General features: G+C 36.1%; 1 protein-coding gene across 2 annotated transcripts; it reads left to right on the top strand.

The window, feature by feature from the left end:
* The first annotated feature begins 4,848 nt into the window (after positions 1-4,848).
* Positions 4,849-16,824, top strand: hoxc11b (homeobox C11b). Of its 2 annotated transcripts, XM_081705377.1 has the most exons (3): positions 4,849-5,640; positions 6,924-7,139; positions 15,989-16,824. In XM_081705377.1, exons 1-3 carry the CDS (start codon positions 4,944-4,946, stop codon positions 15,991-15,993), a joined length of 918 nt encoding a protein of 305 aa, XP_081561503.1. In that variant the 5' UTR covers positions 4,849-4,943; the 3' UTR covers positions 15,994-16,824. The 2 variants fall into 2 exon arrangements, with proteins under 2 accessions (XP_081561503.1, XP_026857741.1); XM_027001940.3 differs by lacking the exon at positions 15,989-16,824 and having other exon boundaries at positions 4,850-5,640; positions 6,924-8,023.
* The last annotated feature ends 179 nt before the right edge of the window (positions 16,825-17,003 follow it).

The following is a 17,003-nucleotide window of genomic DNA, read 5'->3' as shown; positions in this document are numbered from 1 at the left end:
ATGATTTTTCATCCAGTTAATTTATGTGTGTGTGTGTGTGACAGAGAGAGAGAGAGAGAGAGAGAGAGAGAGAGAGAGAGAGAGAGAGAGAGAGAGAGAGAGAGAGAGAGAGAGAGAGAGAATGTGAGAATCACCGTGGTTTAATGTGTAATCTATCCTCGTTTTCTACCGAGGTACACCTACCCCTGATGTCATGATGTTACTGAGCCTCAACCCAGCTCAGTTGCCATGGCTTCTCCCACCACCCCCTGATGCCCCCTGCTGTAGCCCACCACACCTCCAACCCAGCCATCTACTTCTCTGTTGCCCTTGATGGACGTTCTCGTGCAGGATGGGTTTCGGACACGCGCACACCATCGGGACCAGACTATGACTTCTAGAAAACCGGACTAGACATAACTGTTTATTTTTTCATGTTAGTATTGTTTATTTATACATTTCTTAAAATTGTTACTATTGTGGTGACCGTTGTCGGCCAGAGGAGGATGCCCCCTCCCTCCTTCGAGTCTTGGTTCCTCTCAAGGTTTCTTCCTCGTGCTCTACGGAGTTTTTTTCCTTGCCACTGGCGCCCTTGGCTCGCTCGCTGGACATTTCTAAAGCTGATTTGTGACATCTGTTGTAAAAAGCGCTATATAAATAAAATTGATTTGATTTGTGTAGCTTTTAACGAGAGATTGTCAAACTCACACAGGTGCCCATATTAAAGAGTTTCACTGAAAGTAAATAAATCTGTATTACGTGTGCCAAAGCCTTTAAAACCCTGTTATTCCAATGTGTAGTTTATTGTGTCAGGATTATTAATTGTTACGCTGTCTTCATCCACGAACAGTGCAGCATCCCTTTCGCTCAGTCTAGGCTAGATAGAGATGTACAAAAGTCAAGACATGCCTTTTCCCGTCCCTGGAATGTACGTTTTTTTGTTCAGCACAGGTAGAAACCAGAGTTAATCTCACAATATGAATAGAGAAAGAGCTCCAGGTCCCGGAGTTTTAGGTTCCGTATGTGGGCGGGAACGCATACAAATTGAAGATCGAGATAGTAAACGCCTTATATGGAGTTCTGAAATCCACCGCTGATGTTTTGAGAAAGAATAGTGAAGACAGCCTCGAGAGTTTAGACTCAAGTTTTTTATCTTTTTATGTCAGCTGTATTTTCTCTTTACTGCCACGAGGGTATATGTGCTATGTGCTGCAATCCTGTGTTGGAGAGGAAATTAAACTTCATAAAGCCAGAGACTAAATTAGGGCCCAGTGCTTAGTGAAACAGAATGCAGTAGGAAACAAAAACGACTATTCGGTAAGAAAATACAGATACTACTTCATCTTTTATCCATCTATTTTATATCAGATACGACACGGGGAAACACACTTTGGTGCCTGTTTTCACCCTACCAATTCGACTTGGGGCAAAGATCATTTTGCAAAGAAAGATATGTGCTAAGACAAACCACGTTAGCATTCTTTTATGTATGAAGGACAGAAGGCTAATCAGCGCCTTTCTCTCAATCCATGTGACCAAACGAAACATTCACGAACAGAGATTACTGTTATAGTTTTAAATACGTTTATCGCGTAAACAATAAAATACATTATGAAGAGTATTATAATCTAAGAAATTATTCGAACTGTTTTTTTTATTTCAGATATTTGCCTGATCTACTAACTCAGTAATGTTTTTTCGAACTATAGCCAAATCCTATCAAGTTAAACGTCTTCTTTCAATATATACATATATATGTATGACTTCATTCATAAATGATGACTACACAATTTAAATATAATATAAAATTTATATTTTCTATTAAAGGATATCATTTTAGCAACGATAACCCGAGCGAATAAATCACAGCTAAACGCACAAGATGTTTCCGTATTTTTAATCGGTATTATTTGAGTAATATATTTATGAGTCTTGTATGTGCAATAAATTGTAAGAACACATACACATTAAGACCGAGTAATTTCAGTTATGTTCACGTTTTACAACAATAAATGTCTAGTTTGATTTTCTTACATTTTAAACGGAGCATTCAGCAAAAATGCAAGCCATTATTATGTATTTATTTTGATCAAATTACTTAAGCCATTACATTGCAATACAATTTAACAGGTTATATATATTATATATATTTAACATATATTTTTGTTTTTGTTTTTATGTTTTAAGCCTTTTTACATCAGTCGTTTCATTGTGCTTTTACACGCATGAATTGTCTATGAAGCACTCGGTTGCTCGAGTCTTAGTGTTAGCGATGGCTCTTTTGGTGAAGCTTTGGACTGTTCACAGCTCATACAACCGAATTTAATAGCTTGGCTAACATCCAATTAAAATGATCGTAGCCATGAGGGGACAATAACATTATTTAACACGCTTGCCACTTTTAAGGCTTGTTTCAGAGCCGATTTATGTGCTAAGATGCCTTTGAACAACTATCTTGATCGCTGCTGATGGAAAACGCTAGAAACGTTTGATTTACAGGTATGATCTTTCCATTTTTAGGGACTTCATTTATTCGATTCAACAAATATATACCCGGTAATTTTCATCGTTTTTGCTTCTAAGCAAGAGTGAAGAGGCATTGCCTGTATTCCACAGAAATGCATTTGTTGTAAAATCTGCTTCGGGGCGCTGTTTTCCACGGTAGAACTCTTAACGGCAAATGTATTGCAACTACGCTCTCCTGTCCACAGCTTTCTGAAGCTCCTTCAGAAAGGCCCAACATGTATTGCCTCTCCTTATTGGTACACTTTACATGGTAGACAACACAAAACAGAAATAAATATTTAAAAATTAGAATTAGTGGGTTGGTTGTTATCTGATAAAAGATTATTTGCATCCAAGGCATTTGGTTCCATTATATCTATCTGAAAGAGTGAGAGTGAGATATTTAATTCACTATGGCTAATTATTTAAATCACATTTAAACTAAAGTACATTACGTTGCATATTTGTCTCTTATCTTAAGCAATAATCAAACCACATCAAACTGCATATTAATGGAAATTATTTTCCCAGTTATATGTCGTACACGTGGCAATATTTTTTACACTCCATACTCATGCACTTAAATGATACATTTAAATGACATTTATGTGTCAAATAAAGCAAATTAAGAAAACGGTTTATTTACTTCTGATTCCACTCTTCTTCACAAACAAAAATACCTCTGCGACTATTTGGAGTTTTATGGCAGGCTTGTTGCTTACAAAACTTTAGTAGTCAAATTCAAGGCTTGTCTGGACAGCTGTCTGGTTCCTTTGTACTTGACTTACATCCAACCTTTTATCTCCAGAAAAGCTCCCATTTGTACAAACGGTTCACAGTTTAAAATATCCCTGTCGGTTGTCTTAAATTACGTAGTCCTTAAGTCAATAGACGAAGATTCAGGGCTGTAATCAGGGAGTAGTACTACATGGGATATTCCAGTATCTACATTAATTATATATATATATATATATATATATATATATATATATATATATATATATATATATATATATATATAATAATTTAAAAACAGAAAAACAGTCGTCTTATTTGTAGCCAAATCGTTAATTTGCCTTTTGTATACACACTACTATTTCGGGTTCAAGTTAAATCAGCTCCTCAAGATAGATTGGATTTTGTTGTTTTTTTTTTACAACTAAGTCTTGTAGGCCACTACTAATGCCAATCAAACACTTACCTACATCTGCAAAATTATCAAAAAAGTTGGTTGCACAAACAAAGCTGGTACGTCTTTTAATCTAATGATATTTAATAAACTAAAGCATATAGATTGATGCGTTATAAAACGTGGAATAAAACATCCAGAGTATGCAAGGTTATGCTTTATTGTAGGTCATATCTTATATTTTAAATGAAAAGTGATCCATATCTCTCATTTACAATACAAATTATATAAGACTAATGTGAGACCGGTCTTGATTAAACTGATTACCAGATACTTTAAAAAACAGTTATATTAATGTTTAACTCATGAATAATTTAATATTGCATTCTTCCTTCCGCACAATATATGTTAACTAAACGTATTTAAAGAATATTGGTAATAAATAAATAAATAAATAAATAAATAAATAAATAAATAAGAAAGAAATCAGTAATATAAGGCTGGATTATGTATTAAATGTTTAAATATTTAAGGTGTTTTGAGGAAAGATGTTTTTGTGTGTATATGTATTATGTATATATGTATATATTTATATGCATATATACATATATACATATGTATATATGTATATATGTATATATGCATATAAATCCGAAGAAGATCTAGGTGAGTAACTGCAGTGCACTGTAGTAAGAACAGAGAACATTCATATATATGAAGCACTATATATATATATATATATATATATATATATATATATATATATATATATATATATATGTGTGTGTGTGTGTGTGTGTGTGTGTGTGTGTGTGTGTGTGTGTGTGTGTGTGTATGTAAACACACATTCAAGGTCTGTCTAAACAGCTGGACAGTGTACTTTACTACAATTTTGAATATTCTCTACAGCTCTTACTACGGTACACTGCAGTTACTCACCTAGAATCTTCTTCGGATTTATGTATATAAATATATATAAATTATTTCAAATAATAATGAACTAAGAAATGCTTAAGATATGCACTATATCACTGCGCATGTGCTATATGCTGCAATATTAGTTTCAAGAAATGTTTATGCATTTACATTGGGATACCGCTTATTTTCCTGCGGTCTTTGAAAACCAATCGTTTCAGCCGCCTATATCTTAAGAGAACCACTCCTACGCATGTAAGGTTTTCAAATTGATATACGACAATATCTACTTTCGATCACGTGTCTTAGAGCGACTTAGACGGAAAGCGCGTCATCTCGCATTCCCAAATTTTCCCCTTCTGCAGTTCGTATCCAAAACATCTATCTGTAGTCGCAGGGAGCACGGGTTAGAACGATGTTTAACTCAGTCAATCTGGGCAACTTCTGTTCCCAGACACGAAAAGACAGAACTTCCGATTTTGGAGAGCGAGCGGGCTGTGCCTCAAATCTATACCTCCCTAGCTGCACCTACTACGTCCCCGAATTTTCTGCAGTCTCCTCGTTTCTGCCGCAGGCCCATTCGCGCCAGATCACCTACCCCTATTCCACGAACCTCTCACAAGTTCAGCCCGTTCGAGACGTATCATACGGACTGGATCCATCGGGAAAGTGGCACCACCGAGGGAACTATGCATCCTGCTATACGGGGGAGGACCTGGTGCACAGAGAATGCCTTCCGCCATCATCCACCATGACGGAAATGTTGATGAAGAATGAAAGTGTCTACAACCACCACCATCACCACCACCCCGGCTCAAACCACCCCAGCACAGGCTTTTACTCTGGCGTGGGGAAGAATAACGTCCTTCCGCAAGGCTTTGATCGTTTTTTCGAGGGTGTCCATTGCGGGCAAGACGGACCCTCGTTAGAGAACTGTGTTCAGAAAGGCGACACCAGCAAGTCGGATTCGGCGTCGCATGTGCCCCCAGCCCTCCGTGGATCCGAAGACCCAGAAAAAGGCCATGAAGATGAGGAAGAAAATACAACGTCGGGTTCATGTGCTTCCTCTAACGAAAAAAAAGATGACAACTTGTGCAAAACCGATCACTCTAGTAGGTATCCATAGCTGTAAATAGAGAAAAGGAGTGAAGGGAGAAGCTCAGTGTTTCGTCGGTCAGATTTTATGTGGAGTTTTATAAGCATTCAGAGGTTTTTATTATAACCTACAAAGTTCTTTCTTCTAACAAGAAGAATTTTATGACGGGAAAGATCTCGGAAAAAGCGATATGCTATACCTAGACGAAGCTATATGTGAGTCTGTGAAAATTTAACAGCCAGCTATTGTGACAAATGTTAACTTTGATCATGAACTTGCGCTAGTCGTTTTAAGGGATAATTCGCCGGCTGTGAAGAGTAAAACGCAATTAGGCAGAACAGTGTTTTCGGCGACTGTCTTTGTAAGCCTAGATATAACAGGCTATAGCTCATTGATTGGTATATAAGTAGGTTTACACTGTAGGCTGGCAGCCCCGCTTCAAGATGGGCAGTTTTTAGACACGTGCAAAATGTCTGCACTGTATCATCCTTGTGTCGCCTGTAATTAGTGCTAGTGCAACGTTTTCTTTGTAGGCCTAATGTAATTTGAATTCTTTTTAAAATAACATAGTTCACTGATTACATAATAACATAATCCTGAAGTTCTTTGGCAGCAAAATGTTAAATATTTTATTATGACGACAAAATTCCATCATTGATTAGTCTTGTGTATATTTAATGTAAGGATACTTTAAGGCTAGATACTTTATTTTGATTACAATGTTGTAAAGAACATTGGTTATAACTAAGCTATTTACACACTCCGTCTTACCCAATACGTTATATCTACACTATTTGCAGACGACATGCTTTCTCGGTCAATTTTGGTCCTTTACTCCACCAAGGTATAATAAGTCAATCTTTAAATCTGGTATATATTAGGCTAGGATTTATTTTGAGCTCAGTATGATGTCTTTATAAAGCGATCAAATGTCATGGTTAAGGTTATGCTGCTAACCATTCTTACGTGACGTAGAATAGTGTTTAGTTTTGATTTTTCACTAACACGTGCATATAGAGCTTACATATCGGGGCAGATTTTAACCTGTGACAATAAAAGAGGAAAATACTTATATCAGCACTCAACGGCGTGTTGGAGGCGCCGCTCTGCTTCAGAGCTGTATTCACTTTATACTAATCAGCATCCACAAATATTGGAAACGTGAGCATAATTCACAATTATTCCATAAACTGGACAATATGTGTCCTTAATGTTTTTGCTGCACGCTGTTATTCACAGGGTAGTGCATGTAACGTATTTGACCTTGCACTCTGTTTTGTTCTCTTAAACTGTTCTAAGGTACACCACGGACGAGGAAGAAGCGGTGTCCATACACCAAGTTTCAGATCCGAGAACTTGAGCGAGAGTTCTTCTTTAACGTTTACATCAACAAAGAGAAACGGCTCCAGCTCTCAAGAATGTTAAACCTCACTGACCGACAGGTTAAAATCTGGTTTCAAAACCGACGAATGAAAGAGAAGAAATTAAGCCGAGATCGCCTGCAGTATTATTCTGGTAATCCGCTTTTGTGAACTATGTCATTTTCGCTTCTGCGTGTAACGGATATGTAATCTACATCTAATTCGTTGATTACGAAGCCATCGCCGAAGCACCAACTTCGGAGAAAATTATGGTTGTTTCTACAACAGTCGGACTTCAAGGACAAATAGGTTGTTCACTTCGTAGTCTATCTTGCTTTTTAATGCCATTAACTTCAAGTATCGGATTAATAATAAATATATTATTAAGATTTTAGAAGGAAACGCGCGAAAAGGATAAAGTGTTCATTTGCATCAAGTGAATGCTCTTTTTCCCCATAAACATTTAGCGTGCAAGCATAAGCTAGGCCTAAGTGACGTTTCACATGAACTATAGCGTGAAAGTCACAGTAATCTCAACGGTCGTGAATTCATTGTGGGTTTATCAGTGAAACTGAGATATTGTCATTAGGGTACATTATTATTATTATTATTATTATTATTATTATTATTATTATTATTATTATTATTATTATTATTATTATTATTATTATTGCCGACTTTAGTCACACACTATTTACTGGGTAGTCGAAATCGTCAAAAATTACCAAACTTCCCTTCTTTACGAGACTATGCAATTAGTATTATAACAAGTTGTGAAGTATTACTACTTGTAAATATGTATTTTTAAATTTTCTCTGAATTTCTTTTTCACGTCATTATCTACTATAGAGAACTGGAGGTACATGTAGGTATAAAGTGAAGGCTGCAGGGTTTTCTATTTCAACACCATTTAATATGTTTTTGCTTGCAGTTTACATGTTATGCGGTGAAAATAGGTGAAAGCTTTGAACATATGCATCAACACATAAGAATGTAACAAAAATAAAGTAAACTTAATTCCTAAATTAAACCAACCCATATATGTCTCTTGTGGTTGGAATTTGTATAGCATTTCACTCAGATCCTCAGAAACCTTACTTTAGAATATTTAAATTTAGAACATTTGTATTTACATTTATATAAAGTGTGAGGAAGTATCCATTTGGAACGATACATTATGTACATTTATGAAGTATGCTGGCATCAGACAGCGCTCCTTTTTAAATAGAATATTAAAATAAAGCTCTTTTAAAAAGATAATTAAATAATGTGCGTTATGTATGCAAAAACAACTAACAGAAACCAACACACGCCTTCTTGGAAGTTTGGAAATCTAGAAGATTAATGTTAAACATAAACGAGCTTTAAAACCACTATAGCCTGTAATTAGAAAACCAGAGACCGTTTCCTTTTGAAAATCAACTGTTGTGAAAAGTCATCACATCGAAGTTGCTTTTGTCGAACAACTAAAGCTAATACGCCTTGATTCTTCATTTGTCTTGGCTATGCAGCCGGACTGTATATTTTGGTATTAATTAGTTTCACGAAATGTCTGCAAAGAATTAGAACGAATGTGCTAGAGCGCATTTGTTAACGTCCAGGTATGACAGTCATATAGTCTAGAAGAAAACACGTGTGTGTATGTAAAAGTCTAGGAGAGAACTAAGGGTGCGCACTAAAAGAAATTTCCAACGGTCATTTGAAAACACGTCCAGTCTAGACACTGTCGTAAATGCATCGGCACTAAATGGTATTTTGTTTTTCTCTTAATTGCACCCTCTGCCCTAAGGAATGGGATTCCTTCCGCCGTTAAAATAAATAAACAGGAAGTGGGTGCGAGACAAAGAAATTGGGGAAAAAAACAAAAAAAAATCTAGTTTTAAACAGTATTACGCGAAGACTTATCCATATTTCTATATATTTAAAGAGCGAAATTCTAACAGTTAAATTGGTTCAGTCAGAAAACCATATGTCGTGGGGTTGTTTTTTTTTGTCTCCACACATCTGTGAAACGTGGTGGAAATGCATCTGAATGCATAGATGTACATTTGAGCCCATCTGGGTACACTTGGGGTTAACGAAATACCTGTTTAGTTGCGTACATCCGGTGGGCACTATACGATTTTGGTTTAGATGTGGTTTTCATGTTTTGTGGAATTACTCTGTAGATCGCAGGATATGTTCAAAGACCATACAACTCCAGTGCACAATATGTCTTTGAACTTCCGTGGAGTCAAGGCCAGCACCTTTAACCTTGCGCAATAAAGCGCCTTCTACAAACTTCTGCCCTCGCAGAAATATGGGTAGTGCATGGGTGAAGGACCAGCGGGGGGCAGGAGCAGAGAACTGGAGCGGGCGTAGGCGAGAAGAAAAATCAGCAATGACAACTTATCGGCTGTAACAAAAGCGCCCCTTGATTTCAGTACAGTATTCGTCCCATTCAACGACACAAGAACAACAAAAATGGTAATAATAACGTCTATAATTATTTTTTATTTATATAATGAAAATATTAATAATAGCTTGATAAAACAACGAATCAGCTACCAAATATAGCTAAGTAGGAGTTTACCAAACGTTAACACAACACTTTATTCTTTAACGGGGACTGAGCTTTACTATTGCAGCACACCTTCAGTAATAGTAAAGTAGAGGGTAACACTACAATAGTTTTGGAAAGTAGGGCCTGGGTAGGCTGAGTCAACGTCACTTTTACGGCGTATTCAAATTAACTTTAGGTTAATCGATGACTAGTGGTGATGGGCAAAGGCTTTATCAAAAAAACAAAATTTGCGTAATAAATATGTGCCAGAACTTTCAAACATATCTTCTACAGGGTGAGCATATGAGCTATATCTAGCTAGCTAAGAGCCAAAGAAGGGCACCACGCATACTGAAAGTCTACCAATCCTAGGGCGTCATGTACGGAATGGTAATAGCCTAGATCGAGAGAAGGAGAAGCGGATAAGGCCATTAAAATGATAAATACAAAGATTTGTAATTCTAAGACCATATTGTTGTTTGCAGTGACACACACGAAAATCTAATACTAGGCACAATGTTAGGCAAGGAGCTCACTAAATCATTCGAAAGATCTTTTCGACATTTTTGTTCATAAAAAACAACGACAACAACAAACCCTTGGGCCTACGAGAGGAACCCCAGAACTGCGTTTTGTCGGGTTGAACTATAAATCGAGAATCTATAACTCTGAGTCTAAGGTATGACTACACTGAATGGCATTTTTGCCTCTGATTGGAACGGAATACAAAGACAAAGGGTATGTGGTGTGAGTGAGTGTGTAAGAGAGAGATCAGGAATCTTAGACTTCTACACTCATTTACTCCCTGTCGAGAAAACCTTCAAAACCAGGCACTCTTTGCACAGGATTGTCAGGCTTCCTTTTTATGCCCGCCCCCTCCGTCTCCAACTTGACGCTTCAACCAATAAGACAGCTCCTGCTCGACCACAGTTGGGATATTGTGCGTTCTGTGGTGGCGTCTCGTGTCACTCAAAGAGGACGCACGCGCCCTGTAGTTCGTATCCGACATAAACTAACGTCGTAGACGTCGCAGCATTGGAGGAGCCATCATTAGAACAGTTCCGTGAATGATAGTCCGTGGGCCCAGAAAAAAAGAGTACTTTCAAATACTTGATATATGGGATTGGGTATGTTGAATCAAGGCAACGCTGTGATGAGCAATATGTGTTTTTTATGCTATGATGACAACATGGAATTACACTAGTTTAAGGAAGAGCCACATTTCGTGAGGAATATAGAATTCCGCTGAATTTATTACTATTATCATTGAAATATACAAACTTTTTAAGTTTCGTTTTACGTTGCTGGTGGAATCTACTTGAATTTATCTATGTAGGGCGCTAAAATGAATAGGAATGGTTTAAGAAAAATGACACCATGTAGGCATTAAGTTTAAGATGGTCGATGACAAGAAGGCTAGTTCTGGGTATCAAAAGAAGCAACAGACAAATGCTGACTGTCGCAGATTTTGCGCTTAAAAATATGAGCATTGAGTTTGTTAGGGCGGAGTCCGAAAAGCCGTTCTAAAAGGTTATGCACCTAAAGTGGCGGTTGCTGGGGCAATGGCCATAGCTATTAATGTAGAAGTGTAGCATTATCGCATTTGTCTATAAAATATTAGTATAAAAAGACATTCCAGTAATTGTTTTCAGATATTTTTTTTCAGATATGGCGCAATGTCATATACGATTATAAATTAATGTAAGCGGGAAAAAATAGTTTTGATTTAATGTTTATGTGGAAATATAACGTTGTTATTAAGCATTTCAAAAAGATAGAATTTAGTAGAATTCAGTAGAATTCCTGTAGAATCCCAGTAGAATTTAGACAGTTGTAGTTCAGTTTTGTAATGCATAATTAAGGCGGTTGTGGTTCAGATTTATTAAACCACGTTCAAGTACGATGCATAAAAAACACAATTTAACGACTTTGGCGTTTTGATGTAGAGGTTTTGTTTCATTAAGCAGCTTGTTTAAACATATTATAGGCTTTGGGAAAATTTATAAGACCAAATAGGGCCACTCATCGTTGACGGTATCTTGTAGTGCTTAAGCAGCCGCATAGCAGACGCATGAAGGAGGAGACCCATGCATGACTACTGTGCAAATACATACTATGAAAAAAGCACGTGAAACGGTAACTTAAATTGAAGGAATTGAAAACTGCGCAGAAAATCTCAAGTTTTACATATAAAATGTATAGCAAAGCAGTTTAATTTATAAATCACATTTCATACAGCGAGATGCAACAAAGTTCTTGCACGAAGCATTTGAGTCTCTGGTGCCTCAAACCCAAGCGTACTTTATAATTTACTTTGAATCATTGATAAGAAATAGGCCTAACACTTTACATGCACTCAAAATCATTAAAAATAATTAAAAAGCACAGAAATCTAAGATGTTGGGGAAATGCCCGAATATACTGAAACCCTTTCCGTTGCCGCGTTTCTGCCAAAGTATAGGCGTACAAACATCAAAATCAGGCAAAATTTCGGGTCGGTTCAGTGTCATCGTAATACATTGCATTCGCCTTTATAAATAAACACCCTAACATATATCTTTTTAAATTTCATTTCACGAGTGGTTCACCGATATTTTGAATGCAGTTCTCTAAATTTAAAATTGTGCACAAATAAACCTGTGCCCCGTTCCCACAAAATATTATAATGTTAAGATCATCTAAAATAAGAGTGTGTGTTTACTGTGATATTCGCTCCACTACTTAAGGATGTTTGTGTCAAACAGAATTATTTTGGGGAACCTACTGCAGATCATTAAGAAATGTTTGCAAACTTGGAAACACTGAAAACTGTCGGCTAATGGTGCTTTGTTTTTTTGAGGTTTTGAATGAGAGACCTACCAGTACCATTGACAATTACATTAGTAACAATACGATATTATTATTATTATTATTATTATTATTATTATTATTATTATTATTATAGTAATAAAATGTGGGGGGAAATGTTTAGGCCTAAATACAAAGTACTCATACCAACATAGAAAATAATGTAAAGAAAAGAAAAGGTCATAGAGTTGAAAGTGAAGTATCTACGTCAGTGTCCTATTAGCAAAATGAAAAAATATGTCGACTGAAAGTAATTGATTCAATACAATGCAGGAAATAAACGCCATATTGCCAGCACATATATTTAATTTTGAATAAAATAAGCTATTTTGATTACAAGATGCTTTTCACCTGAATTTACTTAATCCCTTGTCGCCGATATTTTGCCATTATCTATTACGTGAAAATAAATCATAAGTCAGTTAAAGGGTCATTGTCATTTTTCCTAATGCAATTGACTGGGACGCCGTGGTAATTCGCAATAAAATGACATCTGATAGGATCTACTTGCCTCTTTTTTTTTTAGTTATTGTTGTGGAGTTTTGTCTACACTGCATCGGAGACTGAACTGACGGCCCAAAACATTTCAATTTTGAGTAGGCATATGTTACACAGATTGATTGATTGAATGAATGAATGAATGAATGAATGAATGAATGAATGAATGAATGAATGAAAACTCTCCGTTTGTATTTGTTGGCAAGCACACAGACGCCTCAGAGAATAGGATCTACAAGAATGTTCGGATAAATCAGCTCTCTCCCTTTTTCCTACGGAAATTAGTATGATTGTAACAAAATGACTTATGATTTTATTTAAAACACTTTAATAATAGCATTTATTTTGCACAGTACATAAACTATTTAGGCCTATAGGTCGCAATAATGTCAACTATTATTTTATACAATGAATTGCTATGCTATAATAAAGAATAGCATTGTATATCTTACATTTACATTTACATTTACGACATATAGCAGGCGCACTTATCCACAGCGACTTACAAAAGTGATGTCTTGTATTTGTAATAAATACGAATTTATAAAGAACAGAAACAACTTGCAATTTCAAAAATATTTCAGTGGTATTAAGAATTTTGTTCAATTCAAAAGAGTTTAACCAAACCTAAATTTGCATTTGCATGGTCCACTATATTTAGGCTATATGCTGTCTAATATGACTTTTGAAACGGGATCACAATAACAGAAAAATGTAAAATATGATTCATTTTGGTTTTAATTATCGTTTGTTGGATCTACTGCAATTACAACGTGCGACCTCCATGATGGCGCTCTTATGCTGCAAAAAGGCACAGATATTTACTACCTTCACCCAGTGACGCCTCTCTATATCTGGTACATCAGAGCCGCTTTTGTTGCCTTCGTTGGTCTCTTAATCACGTGCTCAAAACCGTATGCTAATCAACAAAGAATAAATTATATTGTAACATTCATAACACTAGTGACACCCAGTCGACACTGTGAAATGCGTTTTACAAAATAAAGGTCCCTTGTTTTCAAAAGGGATAACTCCAGCAATTGTGAAATGTAGAAAGCTGACTTTCAGTAGGCGGATAGTGAAAAATAGTTTGCCCCGCGTGAACGACCTCCGGCTACAACCCAGACAGTCAACTCTATTCACACCACAACATTTTTCGCAGATGCGCACTTCACGGGAAAACCACAAAGCTTGAGCCGCTCAGTAGTCCGTAGCCCCAGTTAAATCTTCATCATCCATCAGCAGAAAAAGTGCTTGTAGGTTATCTGCCAGCTCTGCCCCATGTCGATATGGATATAACCGAACTACATTTACAGTTAAATGACTGATTTGAACAGTCTTATACAATCTCCTGACGTAGAACAACACGCGACGGAAACTGGTCGACACCTGCCAAGCCAACACGTATTCAGTTTTAAAAAGATTGTAGCTAGTGGTTTAAATAGAGGACTTTCCGATTCCCAGTTGTATTGCGCGCATGGTGTTTTATGTATTAGGTGTGCAATATCATCTGACAATGGTGAATGCATTTAGTCATCTAGTACGTTACTGAAATATGGCGTCTATTTTTTGTATGAGGCAATTTATTGTGCAGCTGCTTTTAAACTTATGATACTGAATTACTTCGTCATAGTACAACATACTGGTTTAATTGCTGTGTAGAGCCTCACAGTACAGCTTGGAAGGGATTGGCCTGTGCATTCAAACTATTCCACAGTCATAACGTTTATAGTTGTTCATCTATCTATCTATCTATCTATGTATCTATCTATCTATGTATCTATCTATCTATCTATCTATCTATCTATCTATCTATCTATCTATCTATCTATCTATCTATCTATCTATCTATCTATCTATCTATCTATCTATCTATCTAATGTTTTATAGTCTATTGGGCAAGGTTAATTCACAAAGGCTAAAAAGAAATATCCCGTATAACTTATATAATAGGCTACATTAGTCTATAAATTTGTTTAAAACAATTAAGATAATTACATGTCTTTGCCACGGATAAGTGAAAAAGGAGGCCTAAGCTCCTTTTGTATGAGTAGTTCCCAGATTTTCTCATTTACCTGACTGCATATTATTCATGTGTTCCATGAATGACCTGGCTTTAACCAATGGACAGGTCTTAGAAAAATGCTTTATACACATTTATACTATAATGCACTTGTGGAGTGTAAATGCTGATTGTACAATTGCAGCACGGAAGGATACAAATGCATGTCATAGTGGTGTAATCTTATTATAGTGGGTATACTGTGTTGATTCCCAACCAGCCTCATACACACCCATCCCAGAGTGATACCCCATAAGCACCTTCACACAAACACTTTAATGCCTACAGTATAGGCATCCACACCGCAAGATTCCACTTTAAGTCCAATGTCAAATTCCCTGACCTTTTGGTGACATTGAATGACTAAAATGTTGAATTTTTTAAATGGGTGCGGAAAATGTAAGCAACCATAATAACCAATTCGCAATATGGGAAACATGAAAATGTAACATTTAGATAAATGGCAACTACAAATTAAAGATGCTACAAACAAAATTCCCTGATATTCTGTGACTTCCCAATAAGGATTAAATCCCTTGAATTTCAATGTTTGGAATATATATATATATATATATATATATATATATATATATATATATATATATATATATATATATATATATATATATATATATATTCATGAGCAGTGGGAGCCCTGGTGTGTAACTGAAAGTATTCTGTTCTGCAAGACTGGGTATGTGTTATTTACATTTTATTATAAGAAACACAAGAGAAGTGCTGCAAATAGCACAATGAAAGTAACCAAAATCTATTCAAAGTATTTAATCATCTGCACCATGGCTGACCAATGCATGAAAAGGAGATGAAAGGAGACAAATGTTCCAGTCTTTCAGTAGCTCTAATTATGTGATAACCACTGATATCCAATATACCATAATAAAATTTAATGGTGTAAAATTCTGAAATTACTGCACCTTTAAAATGACAATGAGTTAACTATATTGTCATTTGCATATAATAATTTTCTTTATGGATTTCAATTGTTTATAACACAGCTGCTCTTACCAAGGATGCTTGTTTTTAAATTCCCTAGCCTGACTCTCAGTCCTCAAGGCTGGCCAGGAGTCATCTTCTAGAAAGGAACAAGGAGATATACAGTGGGATCAAAGCATTGTGTTCTGTTGACACTGGACCCCCTCTGTGTGTGTGTCTCTCTCTCTCTCTCTCTCTCTCTCTCACACACACACACACACACACACACACGTTTTCTAGTGGCGATATTTAATAAGAGTAAGACGCTACAAATAACTGCCGGTAACTGGCTGCGAGAGCTGTCCTTAACATCGATCAGTGTTTAATAGTTTTAATGTGAAATCTATTTAACTCGCTAGCTAACCTTACTAGCTAGGTAGTGAACTAGATACGCTATCAAACTAATCAAAACTACCTAGCTACCGAATGCTCATTAGAGTCAACTTACCATGAACAAAAAATGAGCGCCTGGGTTCGCTGTTACACACATAAAGTGGTATATACAGAACTTAAAGCAAAATCACTGAAGTCAACGTTTTATTACGAAAAGATATTATTACGTTCGCGTTTTATATCCGTATATGGAAATCGTGGCGCTTTCTTACGTTATACGTTGTATACCTGCTTATCACATATACTACACCACTGTTATGTCACAAAACATCCAGATCTAACCTCCCCCTTAGAAATACAAATAACTCAAGGAAGAGGTTATTGGAAACATGACAGAACTGAGCAGATAGAATGATTAATTAGTTATCTTCTGGCCACAAAGAACTGACAAAAATAGGACTGGTAGCTAGAGTGCAGCTATATGTATACCTTGCATCTTGCATCATACTGTCATCTACTTAGTTATTTTTGTATGTAATGACCTATGACTTCTATTTAAATAAAGTAAAATAAGATTTGAACCAAGTAACCTACAAAATATGAATGTTTTTTTTGTCGTTTGCTTTTAATTCTTTTCTTGTTTTTAAATATTATATTGTGTGCAGGTTTTTTTTTTCCTTGTCCAAATCATCGAGTCAGTTAGATTCTAAAAGATGACTTGTATTTACTGTAGCTCGGACGGT

The sequence above is a fragment of the Electrophorus electricus genome, chromosome 22, assembly GCF_041902795.1.
Source record: "Electrophorus electricus isolate QZ-2024a chromosome 22, ASM4190279v1, whole genome shotgun sequence".
NCBI classification, from domain to species: Eukaryota; Metazoa; Chordata; class Actinopteri; order Gymnotiformes; family Gymnotidae; genus Electrophorus; species Electrophorus electricus.
This window is presented reverse-complemented; position numbering and strand designations above follow the sequence as displayed.